At 40.1% G+C, this 22,103-nt stretch overlaps 1 protein-coding gene across 2 annotated transcripts; it reads right to left on the bottom strand.

Annotated features, from left to right (window-relative positions):
* Positions 1–3,322: 3,322 nt before the first annotated feature.
* Positions 3,323–21,462, bottom strand: LOC117530968 (B-cell receptor CD22-like). Of its 2 annotated transcripts, none has more exons than XM_034193946.1 (8): positions 21,350–21,462; positions 13,022–13,060; positions 12,554–12,781; positions 12,149–12,424; positions 4,208–4,468; positions 3,889–4,110; positions 3,669–3,779; positions 3,323–3,592 (listed from the first exon to the last, which is right to left on the bottom strand). In XM_034193946.1, exons 1-8 carry the CDS (start codon positions 21,381–21,383, stop codon positions 3,363–3,365), a joined length of 1,401 nt encoding a protein of 466 aa, XP_034049837.1. In that variant the 5' UTR covers positions 21,384–21,462; the 3' UTR covers positions 3,323–3,362. The 2 variants fall into 2 exon arrangements, with proteins under 2 accessions (XP_034049837.1, XP_034049836.1); XM_034193945.1 differs by lacking the exon at positions 21,350–21,462 and adding an exon at positions 15,110–15,209.
* Positions 21,463–22,103: the final 641 nt, after the last annotated feature.

The following is a 22,103-nucleotide window of genomic DNA, read 5'->3' as shown; positions in this document are numbered from 1 at the left end:
TTAAGTATAAATAATTTAATCTTCAAATATACCTTGCAGTGCAAGTGGAACCCAGAGTAGTACTGTCCCAGCTCAACATCACATGTGGGACCCCCCCGCCAAAAATAAATAAATAAAATAAAATAAATACAGGCAAACAGACTCACTTTTACCGCCAAACACCCCCCAGGTGGACACGACAAACCGACTCTCTGCGAAGGATAGAAGAGGTGAGGTAAGTCAGCAGTTACAAGCAATATCCTTCAAAAGGCACACACTATCAGCAACACATTCAGGTCTGTATTTAAGCTTTATGTAAATGAGCAGCTTCTCACAACAGGTGGAGGATCAGTTGTCCGCACACCACGGCAGTGAGAAGCGAGCTGCACAATTCTCATCACAATTCAAATATACTGCGTAACAAAATACCAAGTTACTATCAACAAGTAGTCAAACAATTAATCACCTCTGATGTGTGCTGACAGCATGTGTCCCTCACCCTTCCTGCTTCACAGGCACGATGTGTCAAACACAGGCGCGGTCCTCAGCATCTCACAAACGAACATCACAAGGTCGAGTTCCCGGCAATTCTGCTTGAATCACACATGGCTTAAATGCAGAACGCCATCTAATTATCTGCTTCAGCTGAAAGTCTTTAAGGTTGCATGTGAGCACCATCCACAGGTGCTGCACATAACGTTGATGAGGGTGAAGGACTCTTCTGCCAGCACCTTCTCCACAGACAAATCAGTTTTCATACCACCTGGAGAGCAAAGAAAAGAAAAGAACACCAAAATGTCCAGCCAAACCCCCCCAACACACAACACTGACCTTTTATACACACAATGATTACAAGCAAACAAATCACAGGTGAGGATGATTACCTTTATTAGCCATTCAAACCTGTTTGTCAACTTGTGTGCACGTTTGCAGGCCTAAATCATAAGGGTATGTAAACTTTAATCAAGGTAATTTGGTTAGTTTCTGTTGTCATTATGATTTAAAAAGAGTAAACATAGTTGTTTGACAATGAATGGCTTCACACAACCACTAACCATGAGTGACAAAAATTTTTTGTGTTTTCATTCATATTCTCTTAAAAATTGCTCCCCCCCCCCAAAAAAAAAAACAAAACAAAACAAAAACTAAACTAAAATCTGCCAGGGTATGTAAACTTATGAGTACAACTGTAAAGTGAACCAAACAAAATGACCAAAAAGCCCACTGAAAAAGCAATTCTAAAGTTAACTGAACATAAAGCTAACTTATTTTCAAACAAAGCGAATGTAACTAAATGCAAATCTGCCAAATATGAAGCTACCATAATTTAAAACTGAGTGAATATGCTGCTTTGGAAACAGTTATGAGGCTAACTAAAGTTCAATAAAATTTAAAATAAATCTAGAACTAACTATACTAAAGGACCTTATTTTCAAATTGAAAGAATTCAAAGCGAATCAAACAAAATGAGCGAAAGTCTAACTGACCCCCCCCCACGTTAAGCTAACTGAACATAAAGCTAACTTATTTTCAAAGTAAGAGTATACAAAACTAATGACTACAAAGCAAAGTTAATTCAAAACTAAATGAATATACTGTGCTACCTCTGAAATAATTAGACTACCGAAAAGCTAAAACAATCTGAATATAATTCTCACTGAAAATCTAAAAGCTAACTGAAAAAAAGCCAACTTATTTTCAAACTAACAGAATGTAACTAAGTCTAAAGTCTATATAAATAAGTAAATTTAAAAGTAACTGACCATAAGCTTTCAGGAACATAATGTTCATGGATTATAACACTAACTGAACTTGGAACTAACTTGATATATGTCCCCCCAAAAAAGTGCCACAAAATCATATGACTCTAATTCTGCGACTTCTGCAATTGTGAGCCAAACATCACATGTTGTTGCTAGTTTGCTAAAAATGTTTCTTCTGAAGATTCATTATTATCAGGTTGTCCTAAAAGTTCCCTGAAAAGCCTTCAGTTTAATTCAAAATGCTGCAGCTAGAGTACTGACGGGGACTAGAAGGAGAGAGCATATCTCACCCATATTGGCCTCTCTTCATTGGCTTCCTGTTAATTCTAGAATAGAATTTAAAATTCTTCTTCTTACTTATAAGGTTTTGAATAATCAGGTCCCATCCTATCTTAGGGACCTCATAGTACCATATCACCCCAATAGAGCGCTTCGCTCTCAGACTGCAGGCTTACTTGTAGTTCCTAGGGTTTGTAAGAGTAGAATGGGAGGCAGAGCCTTCAGCTTTCAGGCTCCTCTCCTCTGGAACCAGCTCCCAAATCGGATCAGGGAGACAGACACCCTCTCTACTTTTAAGATTAGGCTTAAAACTTTCTTTTTTGCTAAAGCTTATAGGTAGGGCTGGATCAGGTGACCCTGAACCATCCCTTAGTTATGCTGCTATAGACTTAGACTGCTGGGGGGTTCCCATGATGCACTGAGTGTTTCTTTCTCTTTTTGCTCTGTATGCACCACTCTGCATTTAATCATTAGTGATTGATCTCTGCTCTTTTCCACAGCATGTCTTTTTCCTGGTTCTCTCCCTCAGCCCCAACCAGTCCCAGCAGAAGACTGCCCCTCCCTGAGCCTGGTTCTGCTGGAGGTTTCTTCCTGTTAAAAGGGAGTTTTTCCTTCCCATTGTCGCCAAGTGCTTGCTCACAGGGGGTCGTTTTGACCGTTGGGGTTTTTCCGTAATTATTGTATGGCTTTGCCTTACAATATAAAGCGCCTTGGGGCAACTGTTTGTTGTGATTTGGCGCTATATAAATAAAATTGATTTGATATGATTTGAAGCCCAACACTTAAACACCTAGACAATCACCTCCCCAGTGAGCAGAGTTTTACAAACATATTTTTAAACTTTTCTTTCAAAGTCTGCTCTGAGTGTCCTCACTGTGGTTAAACTAAAAACACAGCTACAGACCTGCGACACATGACTACTATCACTTTTTTTTTTTTTTTTTACCTCAAAATACACCTAAAATCTTTCTGAGGACAGCATGATGTGTTGATAAAACCTTCTTACCTCTCAATCAGGTAAGATATATACACTGAACAAAAATAAAAACGCAACATACTTTTGTTTTTGCTTCCATTTTTCATGAGCTGAACTTAAACATTTTCTGTAAAACACAAAAGACCTATTTCTCTCAGATATTGTTCACAAATCTGTATTAGTGAGCACTTAATAATCCATCACACCTCACAGGTGTGGCATCTCAAGATTGTGACCAGCCTAAGGCACACCTGTACAGTAATCATGCTATCTAATCTAATCTAAAGATACATGTGCTGATATTTCTTCCAGGCCTCCTGCCTTGAGCCGACTCTCCGTCTTTGGCATTTCGTATGGCCTTTCTGTCATATCTCCTCCACGCTTCCTGCTGCGCCTTCCATATGCAGGGTGTGGTAAACCTGCGCTTCCATTTCGCTTTTCTGCAGAGCTTCATAATCGCCTTTTGCATTGTTACTGCCGGGTGCGTCGGGATGAAGGGTGTCATACTCTTGGTCCCTTCTACAGTTGTGCAGTGACTGGTACCTTTCTTCCTCATTATCTAAAGACTTCAATTCTACATCTGCATAAATAGGTCCTAAAACAAACACAAAAGACGTGATGAAGAAGCAGCCTCATAAACATGCAATTAAAAACAAAAAGCTCTTCCTCACCTGTTTTATCTCGCGTCATGTAATATGCTACAGCCACGACAGCAACGGCAAGGAATATGATGACTGCAATGATTATTACAATCAGAATAGGGAATTGGCTTGATTCTCCCCCTGAAACAGTTATATTACATATAACATGACCACCAGCCCACATTAGTGCAGTTCTGACATATTTCAATGTTCTTTCAGTAAAATGCATGCTTGTCAAGCAGAAACTCACAAACTAAGACATTGCTGAGTCTAGACTTTCTGTGTCGCCACACAGCACAACATGCATAATGACCGTTGACTGCTGGCACCATGTAATGTTGTCCAGATGAATTAAGAGTCCATTCCTGGTCAGAATTCTTGAAGTACCAGTGATAGGTGGTATTTGTATGGCAGTCTGAACAAGAACATGACAGGCTTTTACCAGCAGAGAGCGCCACCTTCAGAGGAGAGGCTATAAATGAACATATCAGGAGACTGGCTTTAAAAATGGGCATGGATATCCTTCTTTCAATATCCCAGCAGTTCTTGATCAGCTTGCGTGTGCATACCTTGGACCAACAGTTCTTGAACATCAGAGTCTATGCCGTTGGACTCGCCATTGAAGGTTGCTTTGCATTTATATTCCCCCTCTTCTGATTCTGTAATTGTGTTAATTTGGTAAACAGACTGCTGGTTATCCACAATCATCATTCCATCTCTGAAGAAAAATGTATGGCTAATTTGACGTAGACCGCGCACACTGCACTTCAGGGTCAGACTCCTTCCAACCTTTGCAGGCCACGGCAGAATCTCCAGCAGTACATCCTTTTCTGGGGGAATTAAGAGTCACCTTTTAGAATTACACGAAGATAAACTAAAACAATAAATAAATGTAGAAACTGAAACAGTTTTTGACACTGTGCTTCTCGTATTAATTATTGGTGACCAACTGTCACATATGAACCACAGAATTGAAATCAACTGCACAAACGTAAAAAACATCATGCATCTAATAGAATCCAGTCATTGTTCTATGCATCAACTATTACTGGACGTTTAGTGAAAAGCATTCAAAATTGTACAAAGTCAACCTTCGTATTACAGCAAAAACCATTAAGTTGATGTCAAAATGTAAACCCTTTTTCACTTACACATTTAAATATTAAATTACCTCTGAGAATGACACATTGGCCAAATAATGAAGAAAGCTTTACCAGAAAATATACAAAAATTATTTACATAACATATTTAACACTCACAGAAATATTTACTGTAACTTTTAAGATTTATGTAATTTTATTGCATGAGTAATTCCTATTTACTTTTTTTTTTTTTTAGATAATTTTAATACTAACCTACCAAATAAACTTTACATGATGCATATTCATTACTGTAATAAATCCTATTTATTTGAAATGCATAATCCTCAGCTTTATGTATTTAGTATTAATAAAATATAGTTACTCTAAATCAATAATAATGACAGTATTTTTTAAAATACATAAAGTATATTGTCTGAATTGCATAATAATTATGTTACCTATACAAGATAAATGGCACAGGTAACATAATTATTAACAACTATTAAAAAATTAACAAATAAAGCTGAGGATTATGCATTTCAAATAAATAGGATTAATGAATATGCATCATTTAAGGTTTATTTGGTAGCTTTGTATTAAAATTATCTAAAAAAAAAGTAAATGGGAATTTGTCATGTAATAAAATTACATAAATCTTATAAGTTAGGGTAAATATTTCTGTGAGTGAACCTTAAATGAACTTGTACTGTCATTGAACCCAGACCCAGAACACACGCAAAAGGAAGACCAGTGTCAGAGGCTCAGCACTCTCCTAGACTCAGCACTCCCCTGCCTTCACTGTGCATGCGTCATGGCAGAACGTTAGTTTAAAACTAACTTTAGAATGATTTAAGAGGTTTGACGTTGTCATCTGATGGTTACTCACATTATTCTGTTTGATCTCTTTGGGTGTAGAGAGTCAGACTCAGAGAGAGTCTCAGACATGCTGCTGTAACCCTGTGATCACTCCCTCGTCTTACGTGGAAGATAGATGATGACTGGAGTGCAGGTTTTAAGCAGAAAGGAGGCAATAATCGGAGAATCGCTGTTGACACTCTGAAATGGTGCATGTACGGTGAAGGTGCAGTGAAGGCAGGGGTGACAATGTGACGCAGCCGTGGTAAGGACATAAAAATAACGCAATGCTAAAATACCTTCGGCCCTAGGATCATTGTGTTCTTTATAATTTGCAGTTGTTTAATTAATTATTAAGATCCTGTTGTCTTACGTACAGTTTGTACATGTTCAATAAAGCCCCTCCTTCAATCAATCAATCAAAAACAATATTTAGGTTTTAACGGCGTCTACAGGAGGCCTTGTGTGTGTGTGCACATGAGCTTTTGTCAAGACTGGAAGGTGTGCAAATCAAGGAATATTTGTAGATCACCCTCTGTGCATTTGCAGGTATTAATTAGCTTTGAGTTAGCGGAAGTTAGCGTGCACGCTGACGTACGTGAAATGTCTTATAAATCACTCCAGAGGTATTATTACCTTCCAAAAACAACGTTTTCAGTTTTAGAAGTGTTTATTTCTCGCTAGTTTTACATCATGTCAGGTCCGCCCCTGTCTGGTCCCATGTCCTCCCCTGCTTTGCTCTTTGTTACAGTCTGTCTACGTCCGCTCTACACTTTGATCCTCTGATTTTGATTTTCAGTTTAGGATTACTTTGGTCACTAGTTTTATTTTACATTTTACCACTATAGTCATTGCTTGTAATTTCTGTTAGTTTTTACTTTTGTCACATATGTTTCAGCCCCTGCCTTTAATTCTCTTCTTGATCACATTCCACTTCTCACCTTTGTTTTTTTTATTTTTTGGTTTAGTTTCTTTGCTCCTTCCATGTGTAGATTCTTTTGCATTATATTTTAGATTCACCTTTCAGTCTATTTCTGTCTGCTTAGTGTTCACACTACTACACTCTCTTGCACCAGCTCACCCCATCTTTGTCTCCTCACTCTACGCCTCCATATCTGTCTGCTTTGCTTTTTGTCTTACTGCACCCTCTTGCTCTCATTTTCGTCTCTTTGTTCCCGACACCTGTTCCTTGTTTGCTGTGATTGCCACCTGTGTTATTTAAGCCTTGTGTGTTGTTCCTCTTGCTAGTTCGTTGTTTCTGTAAACCTCGTCCAAGCCTTTTGTCATTGACCTGATTGCCTTGCAGATTTTTTTTTACTTTGCTTTGTGTTTTTGGATCACAGTTTTGTCTAAGCCTTTGAACTGTGTTACTGTGTTTTTGACCTCACCTTTGCCACGCTGACTGCTACTCTGCGTACCGAACTACTGCCTGCTTATGAGATAAAGCCTTTTTTGATCAATCCTACGCTTCTGTGTGTGTCTGCCGTTGTGTCCCCACCCTCTCTGAGCCATGTCGCCTTACAGCATGACACATCATATATGAGGTGTTATTTCTAACCAAAAACTAAGCAAAGTTAGCAGCTAGCCACATCAGGAAGTGATATCAATCAATCAATCAATCAACTTTTTTCTTGTATAGCGCCAAATCACAACAAACAGTTGCCCCAAGGCGCTCCACATTGCAAGGCAAGGCCATACAATAATTATGAAACACAGTCTACGTCTAAAGCAACATAACCAAGGGATGGTCCAGGGTCACCCGATCCAGCCCTAACTATAAGCCTTAGCGAAAAGGAAAGTTTTAAGCCTAATCTTAAAAGTAGAGAGGGTATCTGTCTCCCTGATCTGAATTGGGAGCTGGTTCCACAGGAGAGGAGCCTGAAAGCTGAAGGCTCTGCCTCCCATTCTACTCTTACAAACCCTAGGAACTACAAGTAAGCCTGCAGTCTGAGAGCGAAGCGCTCTAATGGGGTAATATGGTACTACGAGGTCCCTAAGATAAGATGGGACCCTGATTATTCAAAACCTTATAAGTAAGAAGAAGAATTTTAAATTCTATTCTAGCATTAACAGGAAGCCAATGAAGGGAGGCCAACACGGGTGAGATATGCTCTCTCCTGCTAGTCCCCGTCAGTACTCTAGCTGCAGCATTCTGAACCAACTGAAGGCTTTTTAGGGAACTTTTAGGACAACCTGATAATAATGAATTACAATAGTCCAGCCTAGAGGAAACAAATGCATGAATTAGTTTTTCAGCATCACTCTGAGACAAGACCTTTCTGATTTTAGAGATATTGCGTAAATGCAAAAAGGCAGTCCTACATATTTGTTTAATACGCTAACGTCCTCTAAATGTGTTGCAAATCCTTCCAGAGGTGTTACCAGGTTCAAAATAAGCGTTTTAAGTATTAGAAGCAGGGATTAATTTGAGGGGGAGCAAGCCAGAGCGCGCTCCGGAACCTCGGACGTTGTTCTCCGCCAGCTATTTATCCCTTTATCTACGGCGATGGCGCCCACGTCATATTTTCCATATGCATAATTTTTTACCGTAACTCCGCCATAGTTTGTCCAATCCGAATGATTCAAAGTGCATTGTAAAGCTAACACCAAGGGCTTTCCAATGATATATGGTGTATTACGGTAAACGTAGCCTGTGATGTCATAACGCAGAGGAAAAACACGGAAGTTTCACACTAGTGCGCCGCTGATTCTCATTACCGTAATTTCTCATGTAAGGCCTCAATCTGAAAAATTTCAACACTGACAGCAAGCCAAGAACCCGTGGTTTCCAACAGTATACTATATGTTGCATATATTACGGTAAAGTGCGTTCGGTTCGGTGACTTTTGAAACGAGGGAAAAGTATGAAAAAGAGCGCAAAAGTGACAGAAAAGTACAGAGACAGACAGCAAACATAAATGTAGTAATTTTGAGGAAAAGGCAGGGTGTTAGTGTCATTTGTGAAGGTGTGTGTGCGTATTTTTGTGGGTGTGCGTCACACCCGTCGCTATGGGCGGGCCCTAGGGGGGCAGTGCCCGCCCACTGATATGCTTGGGCCCGCCCCGGCCCGCCCACCCAAGCTAGATCACAGTCACAGATCTCAAATAAATAAAATCCTAATTTCATTTTATTGTACTTGCTTTGGGTTAAAACGGCCATTGTTGCATAATCACTAAGACATTAAATATATTAAAACCGTGTGAGTTTGTTGGAAAGTTTGTCTACGTATGTAATCACGTCAGTGTTGCCAAGCAACAATCAGTTACCGCGTTTATGGGGGGAAACGAAGTGTGAGTTTTTGCCAGCAGACAGCAGCTAGTTTTTGTGCTTTCCTAAATGTGGATATACGTAACTGGTTTAAAACCCCAACATCGGTAACTTCGGATAAACCAACACATGATGTCGTTGGCAAAGAAAACCCTGGACCCATTTCTACCTCCGTGGAGCCTGCACTGACACAGGGTGGACGAAAGAGAGGACAGCGCTGGCACTCTACTCAAAGTAGGTCCAAATTTTTATTGTGTGTGTGTGTGTGTGTGTGTGTCAGAGGCGATTGCTCTAAGACTGCAAGGGAAGCTCAGCTTCTCCTAAATTGTCAAAAAAATAAGTGATCAAATATATACTGTTGTGTGTACATGTCACTGACTAAATATGCGCTACAACGCGCTCATCTTTTGTTCAGAATTAGCTTCTTATCACAGGTAACGACGCGGCTTTTGTCTCACTCAAACCCGCACTTCACAGTGCTTTAGCGAAACAAAGAGTGCAGCGAAACGAGACGAGTCATTGGATAAATGCTGGGCTTTGTCCCGCCCATCGGACGCTCAGCGTGTCTGGGGGTCTATGGGGCAGTGGGCTGGCCTTGGCTGGCCGGACGCTCAACTTCTGCATGATGATTGGATGATCTGTCTGAGGCTGAATCCCTTTTTGAGTGACAGCGAAATGAGCGAATCAGCGATCTTTTGGTGTAAACATCCGTGGGAGCATTTTTTAATTTTCATTCTGTTCTGAGTTGAACCGGAGACTTTCCTAATCCTCTTAGCGGCATTTTCTTTGTTAAAAACGACTAGCGACAAATCTAGCTTCTATTTCTGGTGTTTTTTTGTTTTTTTTTGTAGCTGCTTGTGTTAGGAGACTGACTTCTATCGCAGTTTTTGTCCCTACCGAGCAGCGGGTGCTGCTGAGCTCCTCCACCGTCACAAAGCACTCACAGGCGGACAAACTTCACACGAGCCTCGCGCCAGTCCCAGCTAGCGAGCTAGCTAGGTAGCAAGCTGCACATAATGGCAGAAAATTTGAATGTTGTGGACCGGATTTTGGCGAAGCCATTTGATAGTCTTCCTTAAGAAGAAAAACTTAAACAGCAGGGCCGATCAACTCCTCAGATTAATTTGGTGCAAAAGTGGGGAGAACTGGCTGACTGGAAGTGCTGTAACAAATAAAACGTACTGTTTCTTGAAAAGGAACGGAGGGTAGAATTTACGTATAAATAAACCGACACATTTTATGACGTAGGCCGAAATTGAGCTTCCCCTCCTTGAAGGACCAGTATCCACCACAGGTGTGTGTGTGTGTGTGTGTTGCAATTGGTACTATTGCGACTGCGACCCCTCTGTTGGTTGCTTTGAAATGCACCCGCTGTGGTGTTTTTTTTTTTTTTTTTTGGTTTGTTTTGTTTAGTTTGAGATGCTGGTTGTCATCTAATACGTCGTGCACACTCGGTGGTGGTGGCGGCGGTGTGTGTGTGTTGGCAATTGGTAGCTACCCCTCTGTTGGTTGCTTTGAAATGCACCCGCCGTGGTGTTTTTTTGTTTGTTTAGTTCGAGATGCTGCGTGTGATCTAATACGTTATTTGTACTTGTGTGTGTGCGTGCGTGCGAACATGTGCGCGCGTGTTTCTTTGTGTGTGTGTGTGTGTGTGTGTGAGAGAGAGAGAGAGAGAGAGCGCTGGTCCGGTCGTGGTTAATGTGATGATTATTGTGAGGGATTAGGGCTGCGTGAATAGTGAAAATAAGCAAAAATAAGATATTAATAGTGGTGCCCACCTGGTGGATTTCATAAGCCCCCCTTAAGACTGAGATCTGGCGACGGGACTGTGTGCAGTTTATTTTAAGTGTGACGCACAGCATTGTTCGCAAGCGCCTCCCCGCCCTTCTTTTTTTTTTTTTTGCACCGGAGCCACCCAACCTACTGCGCTCCGGGACCTCCCACTTTACAAATTAAGCACTGATTAGAAGTGTTTATTTCTCACTAGCCTTTACATAATTATGAGAAAGGTGTTATTTCTAGCCAAAAATTAAGCAAAGCTAGCAGATAGCAGCACCAGGAAGTGACGTCACCAGGCTAAAATCATATAAATAGGAACACAATGTGACTTTTTAACCTCTTAAAATACCTCTTAAGATAAGTCAAGGTTAGCCATCTTTGAACTTGTTCAAGGTCTGTGTCCAAAGTGCCCCATTTTCGTACCCAGGAACTCATTAATGTACTTTTCGTAACCCAGTCCCACGAACCGCCACGAGACTGGGTTGAATAAGACTGAACTTAGGCTGAACACAGACGGACGGGTGAAAAGCTTTTGCAATACCCAACGGCGATATTTGATGGCCTCGGGTAAAAAGGAGTAAAACATCACAATCTCTAAGAAAACGTGATCAGAACACACAGTTAGTGAATACAGAAATAACATGCGTTTTGCCCCATGCTCTAATGTGAAGATTCTAAATAAAAAAATGCTGTATTTTATTTTTAAAGGGGCCTTTTTTAATGTCTTTTTTTAACCAAACAAGAAAATGTTAATGATGAGATTAAAATGATCATTTCATTTCAGTTTATATGAAGAATATATAAAAATGAATAATGAGCCATAAATGTAATAAAGGGTCAACAAAGTGTAATAAGTGTACTTTTAAAAAATAAGTAAAATAAATAATCAAAATAAATCAAAAAATAATAATGATAAATATGTAATTACATTTAAAATAACATGTAATATAGGGTAGGCAGTACTAATCTGTGACTTGTCTTTTCAGCTATTGAGGAGTTGATTATGTCAAAATTGATCAAACCAGTGTTTCCACTTGTTTTATTTGCTGTTAAAAATAGTCTGAATAGTTTAAGCAAACAAAAATAAATTTTATGAAGATAATATACAACAGGGCCAGAAAACACATGTAAGTTTTAAAAAGCTGCAGATATAGAGATTATAGAGTATTTGTTAAATTATTTTTAATCAGGTATTGGCATTTAGATCAATCAGTTTAGAAAGCAGCTGTCAAAATAATGATTCCATAAAAAAGTGCTAGGAAGAAAAAAAAACCCTCTTTATGCCAATGAGAAGACAAGATACAGAAAAGGTCATTCTGAGATAGGATGTAATAGAAATATATATTTGCCACAGTTTAAATACTCATAAAATAGAATTGTTTAGTAACAGATTTAATGATAAATTTGTATTTATACTTACATTTTCTAAAGAAAAAAAAATATTGTGTTGCTAAAAATAAGAAAAACATTTTTGTCCTTAGAAAAGGTGCAGCCTGATAAAATGTTAAGTACTTTCAAGAGGCCCACCTGATGTCCTGAGTTTGAGTTGGTTACTCCTGTGGTCTGAAGTCATGTCATTACACCAGTAAATAGCCTCTGAGTCCTGCAGTTCTTTTGGATGGATGATGACACGGTTGCGAACCTGTGATTTAAAAAGGATCATTTTCACCTGGTGGTTTTTATAGACCCAACACTTCCATTTCTGCAGATCCTCGTCACTTTCAAGCTGCAGATTAAATGTGCTTCCTTTCCACATCATCGGCTGTCCTCTGTGTATGGAAAGTGAGGCACTGGGAAGGAAATCTGTAAAAGTGGGAATGAGATGGTGAAGGGAAAAAAAGAGAAAATTTCTTTAAACGCAGAAAAATCAGATCTCTTTCAGAATGCTGGAGTGTTTTAACACTGGCGCTTGAGTTGATTTGAGGCATTTACCCATAACTTCAAAAGAGAAGCTGTCACTCTTTTGCTGGTTGCTCTCGCACTGATAAGAACCCGAGTGGCTGAGGCCAGCATCTTCAATCTTCAAGATTTTGTCGGTGTGAAATGGATACTCTTTGCTGTTGATGTACCATTTCACTTTGCTGTTGCTCATAACGTTGTCACAGCTCAGAGAGAACGAGTCCCCAGAGAAGATCGGTTTGAATGCAGGTGACATAATAACTAAGAGAACAAAAGGAAATTAAATAATGACTTTGTGCACTTGTCGTTTTAGGCCTGGTATTAATTTTAAGCCTGAAACAAACAATAAAGGGCTGTAAAGATAATCATCATATGTGCCACAAACCTAGCAAATATTTTGAATTAAAATTAAAATAAGCATGCACACAGTTGTGTCTACGGCTTTATGCATGTGTGGATACAATGGATAATAAGTGGGTGAATGTTCTGACAAAGTGTTACCTTTTGGTTTTTGCTGACACTTTGCCAGGAACATGAGGACTGTAACAAAGTTCAGAAGAAATACATCATTTATATGTGATACATTGGCATCAAACAGTGCTGTTATGTTGACTTTATTAATATAGAATTGGCTTTATTACATAGTTTTCTGTGCAAAAGCACTATGAGCTCACCAAGAAGTATTTTATGATAACTTTGTATGATCATACAAATACTGTAATGAAGTCTGCATTGTGATTTACACAGTTGATGTCCGCCTTTGTCCTTTCAAGTGGTTCATCTGAGCCATTTGTTCCGAATGCAAAGTGGTGTTTAAAAACAAAGTAAAATTTTAGTGGCATCTTTAAAACTCAAAGAAAACCTCAAGTTCCATTTTGCTAAATATAATGCTGCATTTAAAAGTCAGGTCAGGTCTGGCAGCATGAGCTGCAACACTATGGAACTGCCTTAAATCCTAGATGGCAACCACCGAGGAAGTTACCGGTCCATTCTCACCTCTCCAAACTATCTATTGGCTGTGACCAAGTCAGACACGGGCACCCCCCTTGACCTTCTCCAGTCTCTGTGGTCAGGAACCTGTGTGCTGGATCATACACATTGAAATACACCACATAGCCAAAATGTGGTAGTTGACGTTCCCTTCGCAGTGCAAGTGATACCCCTCATCTTAGTTCCCCTACGTCATTCCTGTGGTACCAAGGATCCTCTGAAGACAGGAAGCACTGGGACCCTAAAAACATGGACCTTCATTCTCCTGGAAAGGTGTCAGCATCACCAAACATCTCACTCCATAAGCTCTTCCCAGTTGTATCCCAACCTCAAAGACCAAGAACCCAGAGAGACATGAAGGTTGCTGCTGAGATATGTGGATGTCTCTACAAGTTCAACACTTTCACCACATAGAGATACACTTCTGATGGCTGAGTCCAGGAAGACATTCAAAGCCTGGATCTTATCCAGGACAATTGTAAACCAGGCACTCTGATACCTCACTTAGCTTCACAAACTACAATCAGCGATCCATCGATTCTGCAAAGATCACAGCATTGTCCATGGAGTCAAGGTCATAAACCCGTTCCTAACTGATAAGGCACCTAAGCCGCTGGTTTACGCTTAAAAGTAAATACTTAACTAATACCTGTAAACCCACGGATACATAAGCAGTAACGATAAACCCCAAACATGAATATTAGCTCGTAACATTTAGAAAAATATAAATTAAAAGTCTAATCTCCATTAACTGTACTTCCCCTTTAATTTATTCCCCATTTCACTTGTTTTCTTCCAGTTCTTGTCTCTTCTCAGGCTGTTATTTGCAGCACATTAATTTTCTTTTTTTCCCATTAATTAATTGATTTATATAAAACACATTATGCATATTATTTATATTTATTTAAAATTAATTTATATCTTGTGTTGGTGGTGTATTCAATAGAATATAGGTTGAAGAGGATTTGCAAGTCATTGTATTCTGTTTTTATTTACATTTTACACAATGTCCCAACTTCATTGGAATTGGGGTTGTATAAATTAAAAGTCTCATCTCCATTAACTGTACTTCTCCTTTAATTTATTCCCCATTTCACTTATTTTGTTCCAGTTCATGTCTCTTCTCAGGCTGTTATTTGCAGCACATAAATTTTTCTTAACTAATTTTTTCATTAATTAATTGATTTATATGAAACACATTATACATATTATTTATATTCATTTAAAATTAATATGTATTCATTAAAAAAAAATTCTCATACTTTAATCCATTTCTGGTTAATATGTGTGGGGTTGGTATATGAAATCTCAAACATACAGTATATGAATGTGTTTTTTGTTCTTACTGCACGTGGTAACAACAAATAAATTCACAAAAAGCAATTAGCAAACTGCACCCGTGCCATAAGGAGATAATACGTATTTTTTCAAGAACAACAGAGCGTCTGATAACCGTCTCCACAATATGTTTGCAATTTTACAAAAAACACAATGAATTCATACCAATTTACAAAAAGATAACTATATACGTATTATGTGACTAAATAGAAGCAACATTTCCCAGGAGTCCTCTCTCAGGTTTTGTTGTGATATTGTTACCTGCAAAGAGCAGCAAATGGTTTCCTTTAGCCATTGGTCAGAGTGATGAACTCCACAGGACCACGCGATGAGTAAGACAGAGAAATGACCAGTGTTGCTGTTTTGGCAAAATTAGTGTTATGGAAGATCACTTGTAAGGAGAAGGTGTCAACACTTCATAAAGTTGGTAGAAAGAGATAGAAGTAAAAAAAAAGAGACATTAAGCTGTTACTTCCTCTCCTCAGCTGAACTTTTTCACTAACTGTTTATTCCCAGTATCAGACTCTTGCATCATTTTCACAGAACTGCATGAGAAGTAACGTTTGTGAGAAACTGGTTGGGGAAAAATACTGTATCTTGAAACAATATGTGATAGATGTTATGGCACAGCCTCTCTACCTGCCTCAGTGACCTGCCACACCTGAGTGCTAGATTGTCAAAGTGGAGCAGTTAATAATAATAAATTATAATAATAATAATAATAATTATTATTATTATAAAAACTGTGCATTAGGGGTACAAGTGCCAAATATGGCATAGTGATTCTTGTGATATTAATAGAGCCATCTGGTCAATTGGCCACTTGAAAATTCAAGACGGTGGCCATTTTCCAAGAAGGCTGCTAAAATGACCTTTTGAAAATCGATTTGGGTGAATACACAGATGAATTGTGTGTGTGTGTGTGTGTGTGTGTATATATATATATATATTATATATATATATATATATATATATATATATATATATATCCGTACAGTGAAGCCTGGTGATGGCAGCATCATGCTGTGGGGATGTAGTTCAGTAGCAGGAACTGGGAGACTTTTCAGCAGATGTGGGACAAAGTCAGTGTCAATTCATTCTCAAGTCATCAATCTGCGAGTCTCAAGTCAGCTTGCAAACAATGGGTGTTCATTATGACTTGGGACTTGACTTGAGACTTGTGGCAAAATGTGGTAGTTGACGTTTCCTTTGCAGTGCAAGTGATACCCCTCATCTTAATCCCCCCACATAATTTCCGACGTACCAAGGATCCTCTGAAGAGACCTAGTACCATCACCTAAGGTCACTGGTCAGTATCCAAGTCTCACAACCATACAGTAAGACAGGAAGAATTGGGACCCTAAAAACGTGGACCTTCATCCTCCTGGAAAGGTATCAGCATCACCAAACATCTCCTCACTCCATAAGCTCTTCCCAGTTGTCTCCCGACCTCAAAGGCCAAGAACCCAGAGAGCCATGAAGGTTGCTGCTGAAATATGTGGATGTCTCTACAAGTTCAACACTTTCATCACATAGAGATACACTTCTGATGGCTGAGTCCAGGAAGACATTCAAAGCCTGGATCTTATCCAGGACAATTGAAAACCCAGGCACTCTAATTCCTCACTTAGCTTCACAAACTACAATCAGCGATCCATCGATTCTGCAAAGATCACAGAATCGTCCGTGAAGTCAAGGTCAGTAAACCGTTCCTAACTGAGAAAGGCTCCTAAGCCGCTCGTTTACACTTAAACATAAATACTTAACTTAATACCTGTAAACCCATGGATACATAAGCAGTTAACGATAAACCCCAAAACATGAATATTTAAGCTCCTAACATTTAGAAAAATATAAATGAAAAGTCTAATCTCCATTAACTGTACTGCCCCTTTAATTTATTCCCCATTTCATTTATTTTCTTCCAGTTCTTGTCTCTTCTCACGTTGTTATTTGCAGTACATTAATTTTCTTAATTATTTTTTCATTAATTAATTCATTTATATTAAACACATTATGCATATTATTTATATTTATTTAAAATAAATTTATATCTTGTCTTCATGGTGTATTCAATAGAATATAGGTTGAAGAGGATTTGCAAATCAATGTATTCTGTTTTTATTTACATTTTACACAATGTCCCAACTTCATTGGAATTGGGGTTGTATAAATTAAAAGTCTAATCTCCATTAACTGTACTTCTCCTTTAATTTATTCCCCATTTCACTTATTTTCTTCCAGTTCTTGTCTCTTCTTAGGCTGTTATTTGCAGCACATTAATTTTTCTTAACTAATGTTTTCTGTTGTGTGGGCCGCCAGAAGAGGAGGTACTGCTGGCCCACCACCAGAGGGTGCCCTGCCTAAAGTGCGGGCTTCAGGCACGAGAGGGCGCTGCCGCCCCACAAGAGCAGCCGGGGTGACAGCTGTCACTCATCGGCTATGACAGCTGTCACCAATCATCTACTCCTCACCCCTGATAAAAGCAGGACGACACCTCCACCACGTCGCCGAGATATCGTCCTATCAAGGAGGTAATATTCTCAGCCGTTTTGACTGTGCTGTACGCACAAGTTTTCTCTTTTTTGAGTGTTGTAGGAGTTCCTGTCTACTACTGCCAGCTGGGAGCGGAGTTTGTGGTTAATGGAGGAGTGACGTCTTCACCTCTCACTCCAAACCGGCTAAGTAGTACTTTTCAGGCTCTTCACGAACTGTGTTTTCTGGTGTTAAGGTGGAGGTGTTTTTCCCACCTGACTAGTAGAAGACGAACTTGCTGACTATTTTTGCTCTCCGCCAGCAGTACCAGATCCGACACGCTGAGACGGTGGCCACCTGGGGAGACTCGGGACTTGGCGGCTCCAGTATTCTCCTGGTTCGGTGGCGGAGGAAATCGTGTGGTTCCGGTTCTTCTCCAGACGGACGTCTCCTATCGTCGAGCCTGCCCACACGACACCTTGATTGATTGACTTTGTATTCATTCTGAAATCTGCTGTGTGTAGTTGTGGCATTCACAAGAGTAAAGTGTTCATATTTGACTTCTTCTATTGTCCGTTCCTTTGCACCCCCTGTTGTGGGTCCGTGTCACTACACTTTCACAACAGGATATCTCGGCCAGCGTCATGGACTCCGAGGGGCGTCACCCAGCAGTTGAACGGCCAATGGGAGAGCAAGGTGCACAGGCGTCTGCAGGAGGCGTGATTGGTGAGTTGCAGCACATCCTCACCGCCTTTACTGCTCGGTTGGATCAGATGACCGAGCAAAACATCCTCCTGAACCGCAGGGTGGAGGCTCTCTCCACACAGGTGGCAGCGAGCGCTCAGGGCGCTGCTGCAGCTCCTCCTCCTGCCGACCCTGTGCAGGATATAAACGTTCCACTGGTCGTTCCCAGTGTTCGCTCGTCTTTGCACAACGTCCCGTCATGTACGCGTCTGATGCTAGTAAAGTAGCTTATGTGATTAATCTGCTTCGAGGAGAGGCACGCGCTTGGGCTACGGCGCTTTGGAAGCAAAATTCACGGCTCCTTCATACGTACACTGGGTTTGTGAGGGAGTTCAAAACTGTGTTTGACCACCCTAACAGGGGAGAGACCGCTTCAACTGTGCTGCTGTCACTGAGACAGGGACGCCGTTGCGCAGCTGCTTATGCAGTCGACTTCCGCATTGCGGCTGCGAGGTTCGGCTGGAATAATGCTGCGCTCCGCGCCGCCTTCGTAAACGGACTGTCGTCGGTCCTGAAGGAGCACCTGGTGGCCAAGGACGAACTGCGGGATTTAGATGGGCTTATCGACCTCGTTATACGGTTAGACAATTGGTTAGAGGAACGCCGTCGGGAACGAGACGAGGGGCGTGGCCGGGCACGCGCCGTCCCTCTTCCTTCCGGGTCCGAAAAAGGTCCGCCCTTCCCACGCTCCACGGCCTCTACGCCCCGTGTGGCTACAGCTCCCCCTGCTGACGAAGCTATGGACACGAGCAGGGCCACATTCAGACCACCGAATAGACAGAGGAGGCTCCCCCGCGGGGCGTGTGTTGTTTGCGGCTCAATTGAGCATCAATTGAGAGACTGCCCCGAACGGTTAAACAACAATGCCCGCCCCTAGAAACTGGGCTTAGGGTGGGCCAAGAAATTCATGTGGGACACACACATATTTCCACACGACTCCCAGTTACAATCCTTAGCGGGGATTTAACCCTTCAGGCCCCAGCACTGGTAGACACAGGGTCAGAAGGGAAATCAAATAAGTTCACAAAAAGCAATTAGGAAACTGCACCCATGCCATAAGGAGATGATTACGTATTTTACAGAAAACAGAGTGTATGATAACCGTCTCCACAATATGTTTGCAATTTTACAAAAAACATAATGAATTCATACCAATTTACAACAAAGATAACTATATATTATGTTACTAAATAGAAGCAACATTTCCCAGGAGTCCTCTCTCAGGTTTTGTTGTGATATTGTTACCTGCAAAGAGCAGTAAATGGTTTCCTTTAGCCATTGGTCAGAGTGATGAATTCCACAGGACCACGCGATGAGTAAGACAGAGAAATGACCAGTGTTGCTGTTTTGGCCAAACTAGTGTTACGGAAGATCACTTTTAAGGAGAAGGTGTCAACACTTCATAAAGTTGGTAGAAAGAGACAGAAGTAAAAACAGAGACATTAAGCTGTTACTTCCTCTCCTCAGCTGAACTTTTTCACTAACTGTTTATTCCCAGTATCAGACTCTTGCATCATTTTCACAGAACTGCATGAGAAGTAACGTTTGTGAGAAACTGGTTGGGGAAAAATACTGTATCTTGAAACAATATGTGATAGATGTTATGGCACAGCCTCTCTACCTGCCTCAGTGACCTGCCACACCTGAGTGCTAGATTGTCATAGTGGAGCAGATGATAATAATAATAATAATAATAATAATAATAATAATAATAATAATTGTGTATTTAGGGGTACAACTGCCAAATCTGGCATAGTGATTCTCGTGATATTACTGGTCAATTGGCCACTTGAAAATTCAAGATAGTGGCCATTTTCCAAGATGGCTGCTAAAATGACCTTGACTTGACTTGACTTGACAAACAGTGGGTGTTCATTATGACTTGGGACTTGACTTGAGACTTGTGGTAAAATGTGGTCGTTGACGTTCTCTTTGCAATGCAAGTGATACTCCTCATCTTAGTCCCCCTACGTCATTCCCATCATACCAAGGATGCTCTGAAGAGACCTAATACCATTACCTAAGGTCACTGGGCAGTATCCAAGTCTCACAACCATACAGTAAGACAGGAAGCACTGGGACCCTAAAAACGTGGACCTTCATTCTCCTGGAAAGGTATCAGCATCACCAAACATCTCCTCACTCCATAAGCTCTTCCCAGTTGTCTCCCAACCTCAAAGGCCAAGAACCCAGAAAAGACATTCCTGGTTCTCAAGATCAGGCACCTAAGTGGCTCTACTCTACTCTTTTCTACTCTCCTATTTTACTCTCCCTTTTAGATATTTAGATATACCTTAGTATACTGGCATAGTTCCACCTTAGATTTGGAATATAATATATAAGATATACCTTACTGAATTTTCATGAAGGTTGCTGCTGAGATATGTGGATATCTCTACAAGTTCAACACTTTCATCACATACAAATACACTTCTGATGGCTTAGTCCAGGAAACATTCAAAGCCTGGATCTTATCTGTGATAATTGCAAGCCCAGGCACTCCGATTCCTCACTTAGCTTCACAAACTGCAATCAGCGGTCCATCCATTCTCCAAAGTTCACAGCATCGTCCATGAAGTCAAGGTTAGTAAACCTTTCCTAACTGAGAAAGGCACCTAAGACGCTGGTTTACACTTAAAAGTAAATACTTAATACCTGTAAACCCACGGCTACATAAGCAGTTAACAATAAACCCCAAAACATGAATATTTAAGCTCACAACATCTAAAATATAAATTAAGTCTAATCTCCATTAACTGTACTTTTCCTTTAATTTATTCCCCATTTCACTTATTTTCTTCCAGTTCTTGTCTCTTCTCAATCTATTTGTAGCACATTAATTTTTCTTAACTAATTTTTTCATTAATTCATTGATGTATATAAAACACATTATACATATTATTTATATTCATTTACAATTAATTTGTATTCATTAAAAATATTTTCTCATACTTTAATCCATTTCTGGTTAATATGTGTGGGGTTGGTATATGAAATCTCAAACATACAGTATATGAATGTGTTTTTTGTTCTTACTGCACGTGGTAACAACAAATAAGTTCACAAAAAGCAATTAGCAAACTGCACCCGTGCCATAAGGAGATGATTACATATTTTTCAGAAAACAGAGTGTATGATAACCGTCTCCACAATATGTTTGCAATTTTACAAAAAACAATGAATTCATACCAATTTACAACAAAGATAACTATATATTATGTGACTAAATAGAAGCAACATTTCCCAGGAGTCCTCTCTCAGGTTTTGTTGTGATATTGTTACCTGCAAAGAGCAGCAAATGGTTTCCTTTAGCCATTGGTCAGAGTGATGAACTCCACAAGACCACGCGACGAGTAAGACAGAGAAATGACCAGTGTTGCTGTTTTGGCCAAACTAGTGTTACGGAAGATCACTTGTAAGGAGAAGGGTGTCAACACTTCATGAAGTTGGTAGAAAGAGACAGAAGTAAAAACAGAGACATTAAGCTGTTACTTCCTCTCCTCAGCTGAACTTTTTCACTAACTGTTTATTCCCAGTATCAGACTCTTGCGTCATTTTCACAGAACTGCATTATATATATATACATATATTTATATATATATATATATATATATATATATATATATATATATATATATATATATATATATAAGAAATGTTGCCCCAATCAGACCTGTATGGTAGAGTGGCCAGACAGAAGCCACTCCTTAAAAGTAAAAGGCACATGGCAGCCCTCCTGGAGTTTGCCAAAAGGCGCCTGAAGGACTCTCAGACCATGAGAAACAAAATTCTCTGGTCTGATGAGACAAACATTGAACTCTCTGGTGTGAATGCCAGGCGTCATGTTTGGAGGAAACCAGGCACCATCCCTACAGTGAAGCACGGTGGTGGCAGCATCATGCTGTGGGGATGTTTTTCAGCAGCAGGAACTGGGAGACTAGTCATCAGAGGTGGGACAAAGTCACTGTCAGGTCATTCTCAAGACATCAATCTGCAAGTCTCAAGTCAGCTTGCAAACAGTGGGTGGTCATTTTGA

The sequence above is a fragment of the Thalassophryne amazonica genome, chromosome 18 (genome assembly GCF_902500255.1).
Source record: "Thalassophryne amazonica chromosome 18, fThaAma1.1, whole genome shotgun sequence".
NCBI lineage: Eukaryota > Metazoa > Chordata > Actinopteri > Batrachoidiformes > Batrachoididae > Thalassophryne > Thalassophryne amazonica.
The sequence above is the reverse complement of the archived record's forward strand: the minus strand, read 5'-3'. Positions and strand labels throughout refer to the sequence as shown.

Coding starts and splice junctions, on each gene's coding strand:
- LOC117530968 (XM_034193946.1), bottom strand. CDS start 21,383: ATGGCTAAAGGAAACCATTTGCTGCTCTTTGCAG. Junction 13,061..21,349: donor CCATTTGCTGCTCTTTGCAG/GTAACAATATCA, acceptor ACTTTGTTACAG/TCCTCATGTTCCTGGCAAAG. Junction 12,782..13,021: donor GTGTCAGCAAAAACCAAAAG/GTAACACTTTGT, acceptor TTGTTCTCTTAG/TTATTATGTCACCTGCATTC.